The sequence below is a fragment of the Eurytemora carolleeae genome, unplaced genomic scaffold (assembly GCF_000591075.1).
Source record: "Eurytemora carolleeae unplaced genomic scaffold, Eaff_2.0 scaffold1039, whole genome shotgun sequence".
NCBI lineage: Eukaryota > Metazoa > Arthropoda > Copepoda > Calanoida > Temoridae > Eurytemora > Eurytemora carolleeae.
Genome location: NW_019396937.1, coordinates 1 through 17025, shown reverse-complemented (window position 1 = coordinate 17025; position 17025 = coordinate 1). Strand labels below are relative to the sequence as shown.

General features: G+C 30.0%; 1 protein-coding gene across 2 annotated transcripts in view; it reads right to left on the bottom strand.

Moving 5' to 3' along the window:
• Nucleotides 1–8550, bottom strand: part of LOC111710312 (mitochondrial uncoupling protein 4) — a 42231-nt gene extending 33681 nt beyond the window's left edge. The window contains exons 1-6 of one of the 2 annotated variants that reach the window (XM_023484372.1): nt 8430–8544; nt 8066–8183; nt 6784–6871; nt 6392–6462; nt 2917–3007; nt 1860–1920 (exon numbers count right to left, since the gene is read on the bottom strand). In XM_023484372.1, the coding sequence (XP_023340140.1) occupies nt 1860–1920; nt 2917–3007; nt 6392–6462; nt 6784–6871; nt 8066–8112 (358 nt within the window). In that variant the 5' untranslated portion in view covers nt 8113–8183; nt 8430–8544. Of the gene's footprint in view, nt 1–1859; nt 1921–2916; nt 3008–6391; nt 6463–6783; nt 6872–8065; nt 8184–8429 lie in introns of both variants that reach the window. The other variant, XM_023484373.1, reaches the window with a different exon arrangement.
• Nucleotides 8551–17025: the final 8475 nt, after the last annotated feature.

The window sequence follows — 17025 nt, the reverse complement described above, 5'->3', positions numbered from 1 at the left end:
ATCTTCTATATATATATATAAAGTTTTAATTTCTGTTTGTTTGTCCGATCATAACTCAGGAACCTCTGGAACATTTTGCCTCAAATTTTGATCAGGGAACTCGGGAGACTAACGGGAATGTTCGTAGCTTGGTTTTAAGATTCTAAGTTGAGCAGGTCGACTTTAATAGCTAAGATTATTACTTTCCTCTAAAACTCATTCATTGCTAGGAAATAAAATAAGAAGCTGGTGAGTGCACTTAGAAAAATTACAAAAACATTATCTAAAATTACTATTCAAATCATAATTACAAGGTTTTTTTTACAACTTATTTTTGAATTAAATTTTTTAAACAAAATTTAGCTGATCATACATCTGTAGATGTCAGATGTATTTGCAGTTTTCAGTTTTGCCCGGAATGGCTGACTCAACAACTGATTGAAGGTGTAGCTTCAAACGTATATTCCTCGATCAATATTTTTACCGGTTGGAAAAATAAAATTCACTGCTACATAAGCGGGGTTTGAAAATTCTGAGGATATATTGTCAGAATTCCACATTAATAATGACAAATGGGATAAGAAAGGTTAGGAAAGGAGTGGACATTTTTGACAAAAGAATTCTTGATTCATGTAAGTTCATCTCAGACAGTGCTTCAGAATACAGCCTCGTCTACATCTTGCAGCCGGCAGAGTATAAACTGGTATCATAGTGCATGGTGTACAACCTATTAGGATTCTAATCCAAAATTTACTAAGTTCCCGTCTCTATCCAGGGTTTACAAAGTTCCCGTCTCTATCCAGGGTTTACAAAGTTCCCGTCTCTATCCAGGGTTTACAGAGTTCCCGTCTTTATCCAAGGTTTACAAAGTTCCCCTCTCTATCCAAGGTTTACCGAGTTCACGTCTTTATCCAAGGTTTACAAAGTTCCCGTCTCTATCCAGGGTTTACAGAGTTCCCATCTCTATCCAGGGTTTACAGAGTTCCCAACTCTATCCAGGGTTTACAGAGTTCCCGCCTCTATCCAGGGTTTACAGAGTTCCTGTCTCTATCCAGAGTTTACAGAGTTCCTGTCTCTATCCAGGGTTTACAGAGTTCCCATCTATCCAGGGTTTACAGAGTTCCCATCTCTATCCAGGGTTTATAGAGTTCCTATCTCTATCCAGGGTTTACTGAGTTCCCATCTCTATATTTTCTTTGTTTCTGGCAAGAGGGAGGGGGAAAGAAGCATAGAGCAACCCCTACTTCTCTGCACTATTAATTTTTTTTCCAAGTAGGGTGTGCTGCCATGTTATTCCACACAGGATCATGTTCAGCTGCAAGAGAGAGTTGTAACAAGCCTGACTGTTCTGAGCTCCCTTGATCTTCACACATAGAACCAGATTCAATCCAAAGAATTAACATCTTTCCGAAAAGTTTGGATACTTAATAACAGCTAAGAGGCGTATATTTAAAGCTGTGAGTAGCAAAATCTGGATCAAGCTAGGTAAAAAACCTTCATTCTCTAGGTTAATACAGCGTTAAAAGATTAATGCAGGCCTTTAATATTTCTTGTAGTTTCGTTTTTTTCCATTTTTGTGCAGGGGTGTTCACAATTACAAGGTATATATTCTTTAAATAGGACAAAAGAAAAACTACACATAAATACGGAATCTTTTAAAACAGCTCTTTAAATAAAGAGTCAGTTGACATAACAATGACAATCCCTCTCAAGTTCATGCTGTTTCCGTCAATACCAATTCCTTACATAAAATGTTATAATTACCAATTATTCTTATTATGTACGCTAATTGACACATTCTTGATAGTGGGGATGTAGCCATTAATTATCGAAGCAAGATAAAAAAAATCAATAACTAAAAAACTTTCTAAATTTCAAACCTGTGTAGATTGCGTGTCTATACAGAGCTGGAAGAATGCCGCGCCATAGACTGAAAAATCCCTAGGAGAAAGTTTTAAATTTTTAGCGGCAACAAGCATTTTCTGATTATTTTAAATGACAAAAAGAATATCAGTCTGAGCTAAAAGCTATTCAAATCTGCCACCTTCATCTTAATTAAATCAAACTATCGAAAATTGATATTTGATAAACTTTAAACTTTCAACATATTTAGCTCAAAATACCATTATCATATATTATGCTAATGGCAAATATCAGATAGTTTAACACAAAATATCTTTCGTCTGTTTTATGTCCATCATGTTTCAGACTATTAAGAAAAAATAGTAAACAATATATATATATTATATACACATTTAAATTTAATTTATTTCAAACATACATAAATCTAATTCAACTAAAAAACTCAAATTTCCTAAAGCAAAGGATCATAATCTCAGATTCAAATTTTGAATTTAGGAGACTGTCTTTTACTTTTACAAAAATAAATAATGAGAAATATTTATGTGACTACATTGAATGATTAGATGATTAAATGATTAATTGATTAAATTATTAAATGATTAAATACTTAAATAATTAGATGTTTAAATGATTAGATGATGAGATAATAGCTGTTAAGATGGATGATTAGATGATTAGATGTTTAGATGGATGATTAGATAATTAGATGATTAGATGATTAGATGTTTAGATGGATGATTAGATAATTATATGATTAGATGATTAGATGTTAAGATGGATGATTAGATTTTTAGATGTTAAGATGGATGATTAGATGATTAGATGATTAGATGTTAAGATGGATGATTAGATGATTAGATGTTTAGATGGATGATAAGATAATTAGATGATTAGATGATTAGATTAAGAGCTAAAGTGATTAGCTTTCAGCCTATACCCCCTTTCATTTTTCCTTTACTGTCCCTTTAAGATTGATGATTAGATGATTAGATAATTAGATGATTAGATGTTTAGATGGATGATTAGATGATTAAATGATTAGATAATTAGATGATTAAATGATTAGATGATCACCTCTTCTGATATTATCCCAAGCGTAGTTTTAAACATTCCTCTATACTGCAGGTTTGCACCTCCAGAAGCAATTTCACCTTGTAACTGCAGTCTGAGAAAATATTCATTATGGGACTGTATATGTAATTTCACCCTGTAACTGCAGTCTGAGAAAATATTCATTAATAGGACTGTATCTGTAATTTAAAGTGACCCTCCATTTATAGAGTGGAATGTCAGATTCAACCGGTAGCTATTAAACCAATTTCTGAGTAACAATGACAATCCACCGGTCACGTTTATAGAGAAAACAAAAATGGAAATGAATAATTTTCCCTAAAGAAAAGAATTATATTGGTTTAGCCCGCACAAAGGGATTTAAAGTTTTAAATCGGAAAAATTCTTCTTTAAATGGATGGTCAAATGAAATTACGCCGACAGTCTCTTTTATACGATAAAATTAAATAGGTTAGCTATGATAAGCTTTGGGTAAGTGCGTTTTCCCGCACATTTAAAACACTTTAATATTTTGCAGATTTTCAAGTTTTTAATGGAGATGAATTTTTTTAAATTCAGACAACATTCTTTTAAGTAATATTACATATATTATAAATATGTTAAACTAGACTTCTTCTATTACATATATTATATACTAGACTTCTTCTATTGGATATATTATATACTAGACTTCTTCTATTACATATATTATATACCAGACTTCTTCTATTGCATATATTATATACCAGACTTCTTCTATTTCAAATATTATATACCAGACTTCTTCTATTGGATATATTATATACTAGACTTCTATTACATATATTATATACCAGACTTCTTCTATTGCATATAGTATATACTAGACTTCTTCTATTGCATATATTATATACCAGACTTCTTCTATTACATTTATTATATACCAGACTTCTTCTATTACATATATTATATACCAGACTTCTTCTATTGGATATGTTTTATACTAGACTTCTTCTATTACAACTTTAGATTTCAGCATGTTAACTTTGATTAAACAAAAATAAAGAATTTTGTGGATTTACAATTTTTTCCTGGATTTTCAAAATTTTACGAAAATAATTTTTTTTTTCTAATTCAGAGCCTCTCTAAACCTCCTTTAAACTTTTGCTAAATTTGGGCCCGATCGAGTCAGCCGTTTTGGCGTTTATCGGTTACAAACACTCAAAGAGACAAGCAAAGTAGATATATATACATACAGATAGATAAAAATGCAAATTTATTCTCTCCAACCTTTATATTACTTGTTAAGAACAAACAACTTAATCTTAGAAGGGTCAACATCTCTTAGAACTTCTAACATTTCAGAGAATTCTAATTTTAATTTAAACTTTTTATTTCTTCTACTGAAGAAGGAACAACAATTGAAAAGAAAGAAAGAAAAACAAAACAGATTCATTTGAAGAACTTGTTAAAAACTAATTACTGCACATCTCTGATACAATTCATAGCAAAACAAATGTAAGAATAACAAAGCAAATGTCTTTAATTTCAAATAATGATTCTTTAGAAGAAACGAGGAAGAAAATAGCTACAATTTGTCATTGAAAAAAAAATTTATTGACAAGTAAAGATTTCGTTTCATATTCCAGCAATTTTTAAACAATTGAAATCCCAAACAGGGGCGTAGTGGGGGGAGGTGGTACCCTTGTGCACCCCCTAGGCCCCCCTAAAGCCAGAGGCAGGCTCTAATATATTAAAATCTGAATAAATATATATATATAATTATTTATATCATACTGATGATTGCATAAAAGCATGAAACAATTTGTTTATGAATAAAATGTTATAAGAAGATTGTTGCGTTTCAACTGATATATATATATATATATATTCAGATTTTTTTCTTTTTTTATCAATTGACAATGTCACAATTTGTCCATTTTAAGATAATTTCTCAAATTCTTTCTTAATCTTATTTACAATATTTTTTTCGCAGGGTTTCATTTAAAATCCATTTCAGTCTTTAAGTGGAAAGCTGGAGGCTGTGCAACCTGGCCAGGATGCACATGCACTCCGACATCCTGGACCAGGTTTAGAATGAGTAAATATTAAAAAATAGTTGTTGCAAAGAAAACAAGAGTTTTTCAATTTGGAGGCAGTATTATTAAAGCTGTTAAGCTGTTAAGCTATTTTATGTTAATTCTAAGGCCATATCATTTAAATGTAATGCTATTTTATTTTTTAACCCTTTTTAATGGTTCAAAACAGCTGCATGTTTCCAAAACTTATACCAAAGTTTCTTTTATTTTCATTATTTAACCCATGAATTGAACAATCTTCATCATCAATATGTATAATGTAGATGCAAGCATCACCCACCGGACCTATTTATTGGTTAGGGAATATTTATATAGGGAAATTTTAGAACATTTTTTATCAACAATGTGTAACAATGTGTTGAGACATCTTTTCTCTCACTAAGCAATACAAAATACAGATTAAAGTTAAAAAGCTTTAAATAAGACTGTCTCCAGTGTAATCTAGTCATAATTGATACAAATATGATTTATGATATATGATTTACTCAAAAAAATAAAATATATTCTTTTCAAGTTTTTTTTTCTCTTTCACTACTAGATTTTATAATAGTATGATTGGTAGTTATGATCAGATGACTAATAGTCAAGTGATTAATATAGATTTTAAACTTCATTTTTTTATCTTAATACGTTTTTTAGGGGGGGTGCACATCAACAAAAATTTTTTTTTGGCGCGCTGTGCAAAAAGTTCACTCCACCCTAGACTAAAGCCCCACTACGCCCCTGATTCCCAAATCTTTTCGTATTTTTTAGCATGTACTTATCTTTATATTTCATTATATTCATCTTATAATTTTAAAAATTCTCTTTAACAACCTTTCTGCTCACTTCTTGAATATAATTGTATGCATGGATATCAAAGGAATCATGAATTCAGAAAGTTTTCGCTCCTGCCTGAGAAAAAAATCCCCTTTTTCTGCAGTCCAGTGCACAATTCCTTTGACTTATAGGATCATTTCTTCAAGGCCAAAATTAAACAAATAAGCTTTAAAACAAAATTTTAATTCAGAAAACTAGGTTTATGGGCGCTTCGCGCACTTATTCTAGGAATTGTTTTTCGCAGCTTTCTCCAATCTATATAATAAAACAAGACATTCGTATATATATATGTTGCATATATGTTGCGTTATTTTTATTATGTTGCGTTATCAAAAGTTTTCACTTTTTTCCACGCGTGGCAACGCCGTGCCTTTCAGCTTGTAAACACTAATTTCGTTGATTTTTCTTTTTAAATCAAGGGTTGCCAAAAAAAATTGGGTTCAGCCATTGATGTTTATCGGTTACCAATAAACAGTATCAGATATGCCAAATGTATAAAGAGGAGAAGATGTTTATTTTTGTGTACATTCAATAGGAGAAGACGATTGGTTCATCTCAAGAAAGTTGTGCGGCATGCGCATTGCACACTTAACAGCATTTACCTTGTCTTGGTCAGATCTAACGGATATGTCGTGGCTTCAGCAACACTGGCGGCAGCAACGCACATAAGGTACTAGGACAAACAGGAAAAAAAATTGACGTAAACACTAAATGGAACAATATGACTGAAATTTGTTGTTTAAAAAAATATTCTAAAATCAGGTATGTTGAATATAACAATTAACAATTAACATGTTTACTACAGGACATTAACAATCCTCGTAACTTAGTTGTTAAGTAAAAAAATCTATAAATCAAAAATATTAAAAAATGTTCAAGTAAGATTCTTATTGAACATTCTTTAATATTTTCTGGACACCCTGTAATAAATAATATTTTCTGGACACCCTGTAATAAATATTTTCTGGACACCCTGTAATAAATAATTGTTTACCTTTCGTGGAATAGAATCTGTAGATTTGAGAACTGCTAGTTTACTAATATCATCCTCAGCGTACAGCTTCTTACTCTCACCAGCCATTCTATTATAAACAAGTTGTAATTTTTGAATAGTGCATGCCAGATTCATTAAAGTACCCTTCAACCCTTTCTCCCAACAAAGAGCGTCAAATTCTGACAAGAGAAACAAAATTCAGAATAATTAATTTTAAAGTTAAAAACACCGGTATCTCAATCCTTATTGTGGTTACCTTTTAATCTGACATGCCACTCTATAAATGGCGGCTCACTTGAAATTACGTCTATACTGTCCCATAAAGGAGGAATACAATATCTCAACCCACCTTCTAATTATTCCCATATTGACTTTGTTTAAACAATAGAAATGTAAGCCCTATTACTATTACAAAAAGACAACCCGTCATTCAATGAGGTAGGGGTCGGCCCTAAAAAGTAGTGTTTTATTTTTCCTTTAATTTAAAAACCCTTTCCTTTCAGGTAATGGGCATTTTTTTTGGGGGGGGGGGCAGGAAGTAGAGAATTTAGTAAATTGTTTTAAAGTTGAAAATCTTTAACTCTTTAAATTCTACTGTATGTCCAAGTCATCGTGTATGTATGTCTATGTCTATATGTCTTAGTCTGAATGTCTATGTATATGTCTATGTCTATGTCTGTAAGTCTATGTCTTTGTCTGTATGTCTATGTCTATTTCTATGTGTGTGTGTCTATGTCTGTATGTCTATGTCTGTATGTCTATGTCTGTATGTCTATGTCTGTATGTCTACGTCTGTATGTCTATGTCTGTATATCTATGTGTGTATGTCTATGTCTGTATGTCTATGTCTGCATGTCTATATCTGTATGTCTATGTCTTTATGTCTATGTCTGTATGTCTATGTCTGTATGTCTATGTCTGTATGTCTATGTCTGTATGTCTGTATGTCTATGTCTGTATTTCTATGTATGTATGTCTATGTATGTATGTCTATGTCTGTATGTCTATGTCTGTATGTCTGAATGTCTATGTCGGTATGTCTATGTCGGTATGTCTCTGTCTGTATGTCTATGTCTGTATGTCTATGTCTGTATGTCTATGTCAGTATGTCTATGTCTGTATGTCTTTGTCTGTATGTCTATGTCTGTATGTCTTTGTCTGTATGTCTATGTCTGTATGTCTATGTCTGTATGTCTATGTCTGTGTGTCTATGTCTGTATGTCTATGTCTGTATGTCTATGTCTGTATGTCTATGTAAATTTGTTTAATTGTCTTAGCTTACATGTTTGCTGGACTATGCTGAGTTTGCACTTGAACGTCTGACGTCATTTTAAGACGGATTTATATTTTTTAAAATAGGTTGATGCTTTCAAAAAAACACTGAGGGGAGTTCCGCCTTCCTATCAAACCAAATTTTTTAAAATAAAAGCGAGTTCTGGGGGGGGGGAGAGGACAATACAATTTTTTCCCTTACCCTTTCCCTTCTCCTGATGTTACTTCTAACTATTATAAATTATAATATTCTTGAAAAAATACTAAAACGTTCAATCCATAATTAATTGCAGACAGTCTGTAATTCAGTACCAAAATTTAAAAATGGCCAACAAATTTTAGATTTGTTATACAATTTTTTAAAAATTTGGTTCCTTAATAATTAATTTGTTGTGTTTCTCTTCTCTATTTTACCTCTGAACAATCTATTCTCACCCATATTTACAAAGTACTGTATAAAAGTAATAGTTTGTGAAAAACAGCCTTGGATCTGAAAAAATCAATATCAAATAGTTTGCAATTGTACTAGAAAAATATAGTATCCTTGTTATATATTAGATCTCCCCTATAATAAAGATATATACATATATATTAGTTTAGTATAAATATACAAGTATCTACCATAAATATATATAGTTTATTATAAATATACTAGTATCAATCATTAATATATATTAGTTTAGTATAAATATACTAGTATCAACCATTAATATATAAAGTTTATTATAAATATACTAGTATCAACCATTAATATATATTAGTTTAGTATAAATATACAAGTATCAACCATTAATATATAACGTTCATTATAAATATACTAGTATCAATTATTAATATGTATTAGTTTAGTATAAATATACAAGGTTCAACCATTAATATAAATAGTTTATTATAAATATACTAGTATCAATCATTAATATATATAGTTTCTTATAAATATACAAGTATCAACCATTAATATATAAAGTTTATTATGAATATAATAGTATCAACCATTAACATATACAGTTTATTTATAAATAAACTAGTATCAACCATTAATATATAGTTTATTGTGAATATACTAGCATCAACCATTAATATATATAGTTTATTATAAATATACTAGTATCAACCATTAATATATAAAGTTTATTAAAAATATACTAGTATCAACCATTAATATATAAAATTTAGTATAACTATTAATACTATTTTCAACCATTAATAAATAAGGTTTATTTTGAATATTCTAGTATCAAACTTTAATATATATATAGATTATTATAAATATACTAGTATCAATCATTAATATATAGTTTATTATAAATATACTAGTATCAACCATTAATATATAAAGTTTAGTATAACTATTAATACTAGTTTCAACCATTAATAAATAAGGTTTATTTTGAATATTCTAGCATCAACCATTAATATAAATAGTTTAGTGCAGATATACTAGTATCAACCATTAATATATATAGATTATTATAAATATACTAGTATCAACCATTAATATATAGTTTAATGTGAATATACTAGTATCAACCATTAATATATATAGTTAAATTTAAATATACTAGTATCAACCATTAATATATAGTTTATTGTGAATACACTAGCATCAACCATTAATATATATAGTTTATTATAAATATACTAGTATCAACCATTAATATATAAGTCAGTACAAATAAACTAATTACAGTGTTAAGTAAGTAAGTAAGTAATTATTTATTTATGAACTATTTAACAAAAACTTGCAAATTATAACGTATTATAAATAAACCAGTTTATAACTTTACTAAATGAAGTTTGGTATTTAATACATCAGTGTACGCCCAAATATATACACGTTTTGATATATATTCTGTTATAAATTTAAATATATAAAATTATGCAAAATTTTGGCTTTGATGAAATTTGTTGCTAGATCGGAATTGGGATAAATTCCACAGGAAAAAAAATCAAAGAATAAAATCAATTGCTGCGCTAGAACATCGTTATGAATAATAAAATATAAACCTGAACCACATCTTTATAAAAATACGCTTAAAACAGATTAACACTGCATTTGTACTGTCAGCTACTGGCATAACATTCACATAGAAACTAGAAATCAGCTGATCTACTCCTAGCAGACGAGTAGAAATAGATAGATAGATGGTTAGATAAGGTGGTGATAGATCGATACATTACTCAAACTAGATAGAGCTGAAATGAGGTTACAGTGTACAAAGATTTACCTATAAAAGGATACATAAAAAGAAAGGTAGCCTCCAATTCCAAGCCATAAAAAACATATCTGTNGAAACAATTCCCCCCCCTTTGATATTATAAAAAAATTTAACCCCTCTTCAATTGCTAATTAAAAAGTTCTATTTACCCTACTAAAATTACAGTTTCTTTTTTTTTATAATTTTCAAATTTTATGTCTTACTTTTATTCTAAAACTTGATGAACCATTTATAAATTAGGGAAATGTTTATAATCTCTCTTTTTCAATAGTTCAGATTTGGGTTTAGAGATTAAAAAGTTTTTTTGGGGGGGTTTTGGTCAATATTTTGCCCCTTGGATCCGGATCCGTGAATCCGCATATTTTTGCGGATCCGGATCCAGGAACCCAAAATCTTGCGGATCCAACTTAAACTTTTAGGGCGGGATCCGGGAACCAAGGGGGGTGGGGCAAAAAAACTTTTTTGGGCTTACGCGCGCAAATATTCTCCCCCCCCCCCTGAGATATTGGTTTAGTCAAATGCTCAAAATTTAAAATTCAAAAACAAATCTAAATTTCTCTTTGATTAAAATTTACAATTTTTATTTATAGTTGCAAACCTTAAAGGAGAGGGCTTTTTTAAATGATAAAGATACACCTGAACGTACATATTCAAAAATATTTTCGTTTGTGCTAGAATTTACGCTTTTCTCGCGTAAACATTGCATACAAATTCATGGATTGATACTTTGCCAAAAATCCACGGAAAGCAGAGGTTTAAATACGTCAGTTTAACGTCAGTAAACACATTTTTCGGAGCCATACACTTGAAAAATGGAGTAAGAAACATGTGTTATTGTGTCAAAAAATTAACAAAATCGTCCATAGATCTTTAACAAAGGGGGTGGACCCTAAACATGAGAATATTCAAATTTTAGACTTCAGAACAGGAATATATAAATGTATAGAAAATTTAAAATTTTGGGCTCAGCCACGTGAACTCTTTTCTACTTCTATTATGCCAAAGCTGACAAAAGGAAAATTCTAAAGAATGTTGGCAGTGATTAGGTATTTCAGCAGGCATTTGAGATAGGCCTGGGCAACGGTCCGTTAACAATGGAAGCCACCCAACTTTTCACTCCAACTTTACAGGGATTATGAGCGTAATTTCAAGTAGCCCTCCATGCAAAGATACTAATGTCCTATTCACAACGATACCATTAAAAGCTTTGTCTGATCAAGTATATGAATCAATGTTTATAGTCTTGCAAACTGACTATTTTTAATTAATTGTGATTTCTCTGCAAAAGTGCATGACTTATAGTGCATTTCTACGCTGGAAAATTTATTGGAATTATCAGGAGAAAAATCTTTTAAGCCTTAAAAAACAAGAATATCTTCCACATTATTGATTTCTAGAGTACCTTAGTTAATCGGCTAATGCCATCTGTGGATGGAGGGTCAGTTTAAATTACGCTTACAGTTCCTTTAACGAATCTTTCAATAGATGGTACCCATATTTTGGCTCGAGTTGGATTAGGCATAACAATTAACGGCTTTTATCGTTAAAGGAAAGTTGCCCAGGCCTACTTTAGGGGGCTTGTTCAGATAGAATTACCCATCAGTTTTGAATTACAGGGGGGGGGGGGTATAAAAACACAGCTTGAAATTTTAAATGCAGGGTTATACTTAAGAAAATGTAGTTAACATAATTCAAAAATATGTGTTGTAACACAAACATAAATCCGTATAACTTATTTGTTTGTTAACAGTTCTTTAGAAACAGTTAAGAAAATGTGAAACCGATTCTAATTTTAAAATGTTTAAATTTTTGTAAGAAAGAGAAAAATCTAGCAAAAATGTACACCAAATCTTAGAAAATATATGTTATTTATATGTTCTATGTTCAACAGATTTTTATGAAACTCTAGAATAGAATAAACATTTCCTTGGTTATAAAAGGTTTATAAATATTGATAATAATAGTCAAGATTTCTTTAAAATCTAAGTGTCCGATTTCTCAAGATTTTTTTTAATATTTTTATCATTCTGTGAAAACTGCTCAAAAGATATCATATACAAGATCTAAGACTATGGCAACTGGAAATCTAGAGAACTTAACATTATTAATATTTTCAAGATTCTTTCCAGTTCATAAATATTTGGATTATTCTACGTACTTTTATATTCTAATGTTGATAAAGAAATACATTGTAAGGAAAATAGAAATAGGTATTATATCACAAGGATTTAACAGTTCGGTTATTTTCCTAGCAAGCTGTGGCTTTCGAGTCTAATTTGACCTTTTTCATAATTTTTGTTTTAAATGAAAAATTAAGACAAGACAACTCCTAAAGTTCAAAGGTTGAGGTTTTAGGGATAAAAGAAACTAATTATGGGAATTTAGGAAAAAGTGAATGATATGAAAGAAATTTTTTTTTTCAAGTAGAATTTATTAGAAGTAATCCTTCCCTGAAATAAACTAATAAAAACAGAAAAATTCGTTTCATGGATTTTTAGAAACATATTCTGTAATAAGTTAATTTAAATTTATTTTATTAAGATGTAAAAATACTGTTTAAAATTCATAACAAATCATCTTTTTATATATAATAGACAATACATAAAAGGCACTAAGTAAAAGGATTCCTGAGAAGATGGTGAGATTACAGTAATTGTAATTACATACACACAAACCTGACAGCTTGTACGAAAGATAAGTTACATAAATTAACAACACTGAATTCTCATGTTTGATGTTTACAAATGTGTTTGTTGAGCACGTAATTATTTTTAGTCTGTACTGCACTGTACTCAGTACTGTACTGTAAATTTTAAACTAATCGTAAAATGAACTAATAAAACAATCTTATTTTGGCAAGAAAAAGATTCGTTAATTATCCTTTATATAGAGATTTCTTGGTATGGTATTAACTAATAAACAAATAATTTCAAACCAGTTTTAAAACCTGTTTAAACTTAGTAACAGCTGGTTAAAAATCACCTAAAACCGGCTTAAAAAGTAGCGTATAAAAGTGCATGGTTTAAAACTGGGTTGGATAACAAATAAATAATATTTTTTTTCTTTCTCTAAAATGAGAAAAATCGATTCGAGTTAGGAAGGGTTTCCTCAATGTGTACTTTTCTGTAGCGGTTCAAAGATTGTGATCATTTCAAATGAGGATTAAGAACATTTATGCAGCTTTCAATATAAAAAATAACATTTTTCAATATAATTATTGCATAATATTGGATGCTTATCGACTTTAAAATTCGAATTGTTAAATCCAATGATTAAATTAAATAATTTTTTTCTTTCATTAAAATGATCGAATTAATATTATAGGCTGCAATGATCCAGTAATACGCGTTATTGGTGAAATTCTGGACAGCAATAATTAAATTACAATAATCAAACTATGCAGTAGCGATTGGATTATTGTAATGTAATGATCGGATAACTGAATGCAATGACCGAATTATTGAATATAATGATCGAATTATTTAATGTAATAGTCGAATTATTGAATGTAATGATCGAAGTATTGCAGTAATGATTGGATTATTGTAATGTAATGATCGGATAACTGAATGCAATGACCGAATTATTGAATATAATGATCGATTTATTTAATGTAATAATCGAATTATTGAATGTAATGATTGGACAACTGAATGCAATGACCAAATTATTGAATGTAATGATCGAATTATTTAATGTAATAATCGGATTAGTGAGTGTAATGAGCGGATAACTGAATGTAATGATCGAATTACTGAATGTAATGATCGAAGACCCAAACTTGTGATGGAATATTTTGACATGGCGTCACATAAAGAGAATCCATAGAATTACCACGTCCGGCGTCCAGACATTTTCTCGTTGCCTGAACAAAAACAAATTCGAGTTATATCACATAAATAAAATTAAATCAGCTTTTAGGGAAGTCCTACAACCACAAACAAATCTTTTAGTGACTATACTAAATAGGGAATTAGGCGAGGCAATTCGATTTGTATTATTCTCAACGTTATATCCATAAATTAATTAAAATTATAGATAAATAAAAAATAGTTCAAGATTTAGGGGTTTTTCGTACACAATTACCGTAAGACAGAAGCTCAAAGGAGTTACGCGTAGTTAGCGACGAACAGGCTTTCTCTCTCTGTCTTGTAATTTTACAGAGAATGAGCCTGTTCTACGCCAATTGCGAGTATCTACTTAGGGCTTCTGTATAACGGCTGAACCGAATAAGCTGAACTCATAAATAAAAATTTTATTTTTTAAAATTCTAAATTTTTTTCTCCACGTGCAACGCCCAGCACTTCAACCAACTTCTTCTAGTTCTGGACTATAAGTTAAAAAGTTTAGGTTCTTAAATAAATGTTATAAATATGAAATACGATACATGACATTTGGTGAATAGTTTTGTACGTATTCTTCCATATACTGTATGAGATATTAAAGTCTTGTTGCAGTGTATTTCGTTAAAAAATCTTTAACTCAAATATATTTTACTTTGAAATAATGTTTTTCTAAAATATTACTTCTATGTCAAGTTTTTTTATTCTCTTTGGTATCAAACAACTCTACAAATTATGGAAGAAGACATTTTAAACTATTGACCAATTGTCAAGTTTCGTGGGACACTATGTATTTAAATTAATAAGAACTAGGGGCCAAATATTCCCAACAACATCAAAGATTTTAAATAATTCTTTCCGGGAACATAAAATTATTTTTATCTTGATTTAAATCAATATCAGTTCCACGATGTTGGCTAAATCTATCTAAAATACTAGCCTCGGAACCCAGCGTTGCCTGGAAAAAAATTTAAGTCGAAAACTCAACTAAGAACTAAACCAAGCTTTTTACATTCTCTTGAATTTACCGAGGTTTCCCGATCAAAATTTTATAAAAAATCGGTCATATCTATATATATATATATATATATATAGAAATATTTTTCTAAAAATAATTTTACATATTTTAAGAAGTTCGGCTAAATAAAAATATGCAGATCCAAGTGACAAATATCTTTGTTCTCAATTGTTAGTTATTTCAGATTGGCACTCCCCCCTCCAAAAAAAATATCATTTGAAATTTAGCTTTGAAAAATTAATAACTCCAAAATTAAAGGATTTTTTATCTTTGTTCCACCATCCGAAATCAAAAACAAATGTCAAATGTAAAAATATCAATAAACTCAGTATTTTTATGTTGTTAATAAATTTTCATTCAACAATATCTCTTTTAAGAAATCATTTTCCACCAATTTATATAACAATTTGATTGAACCATTAAGATTTTTAGAAACTGTGTTAATTTAAAATAAAAAAGGAAACAATTTTCTTACTTTAGTACAACATTTAAGGTAGATTTTAAGTAGATTTTCGTTAAATTATCTAAATAAATATTTCGGTTTGATTACACATTCTATCACAGAATCCAGAATTTCTTCTGGATACAATTTAGGCTCCATTTTTCAGTCCATAAATAAATTTACCGATTCAAATTAAAATTTTATTCTAATAGCATTTGTAATCAAAATTTACCTTGTGGATAATTTTACCCTCTTTTGTATGGGCCCACTCCTGGACCCCAGATTGACCCAGACAACTCGACATATGAACCGCCTCCACAGTCTGAGGGAACGGAGCAGCAACCTTAGCAGAATTGAGGTCAAAGATAATGGACATATTTGGCCCTGGTCATGATTACTACCATAGTAACTGTCTTGATATTTGGTCAGGGAAGGTTTTTAACATGTTTTGTGGTCAATGGTCAATGGTCATGGTTATGGTTTTTGTTATCCTGCCAATAGGATTTAGATATAATCAGGAAAATCATGAAAATGGATAATGGCCATCAACTTATAATCTGATAATTCATGGTTTTTATCATAATAACTGGGTATGATCATTTAATGACGATTGATCTTAAACATTGGTCACAGTCATGGTCTTTATGATCATCAGTGATCTGGTCATGATCATACTTTCTTTTAATTATTATTCTTAAATCATTAATGTGGTTTTAGACATGAACTAATGGTCATGGGGTAGATCTTGAGCTGTGTACATTAATATCCTGGTTATGACCATAGTAAATTGTTCAGATGTAAAAAGTGCTTAGAATCCGGATCCGTTGGATCCGCAACATTTTATCTCCCTGTATCCGGATCCGCAAAAATAAGTGGATTTAAGGATCCGGATGCAAGGGGCAAAACATGAATCAAGAACCGTAAAAAAAACTTTATGCTCTCAACGCCCAAATCTGAACTGTTGAAAAATGTTTCTTAACTTATAAATGGTTTATCAAGCTTTTGCATAAAAAATTAGTGAAATTAAATAACAACATAATTTTAAATTTTTTTTGTTATTAAAAAATTCAGTAAACCTTTAAGGAAAAATGTTCATGACCTGGATCCTTAGGCACTGTATGTACCTTGAGGTGACTGAACTGACCTGCGCACAAGAATCCTCTCGTCTCAACTCGAAATTTTTAGAAAAGGAGAAGAATTGAGCTGAAGCCATGAACTTGTGGCAAGCGTACTGTCCCAGTACATAACTACAAGCACAAATTTTTTTTCGGGGTGGGGGCAGTAGGTATAAAAAGCCTTTTTTTTTCAAAAAAAAGGTTAGGCCATTTTTTTCTTAAATGTTGCAAAAAAGCTCTGAAACCGAAAAGTGTTTTAAAATAGCAAAAGAAATTGTTCTTATTTAAATAAAAACTAAAATTATAATCTCAAGAAAGATTTGTAAATTCAAAT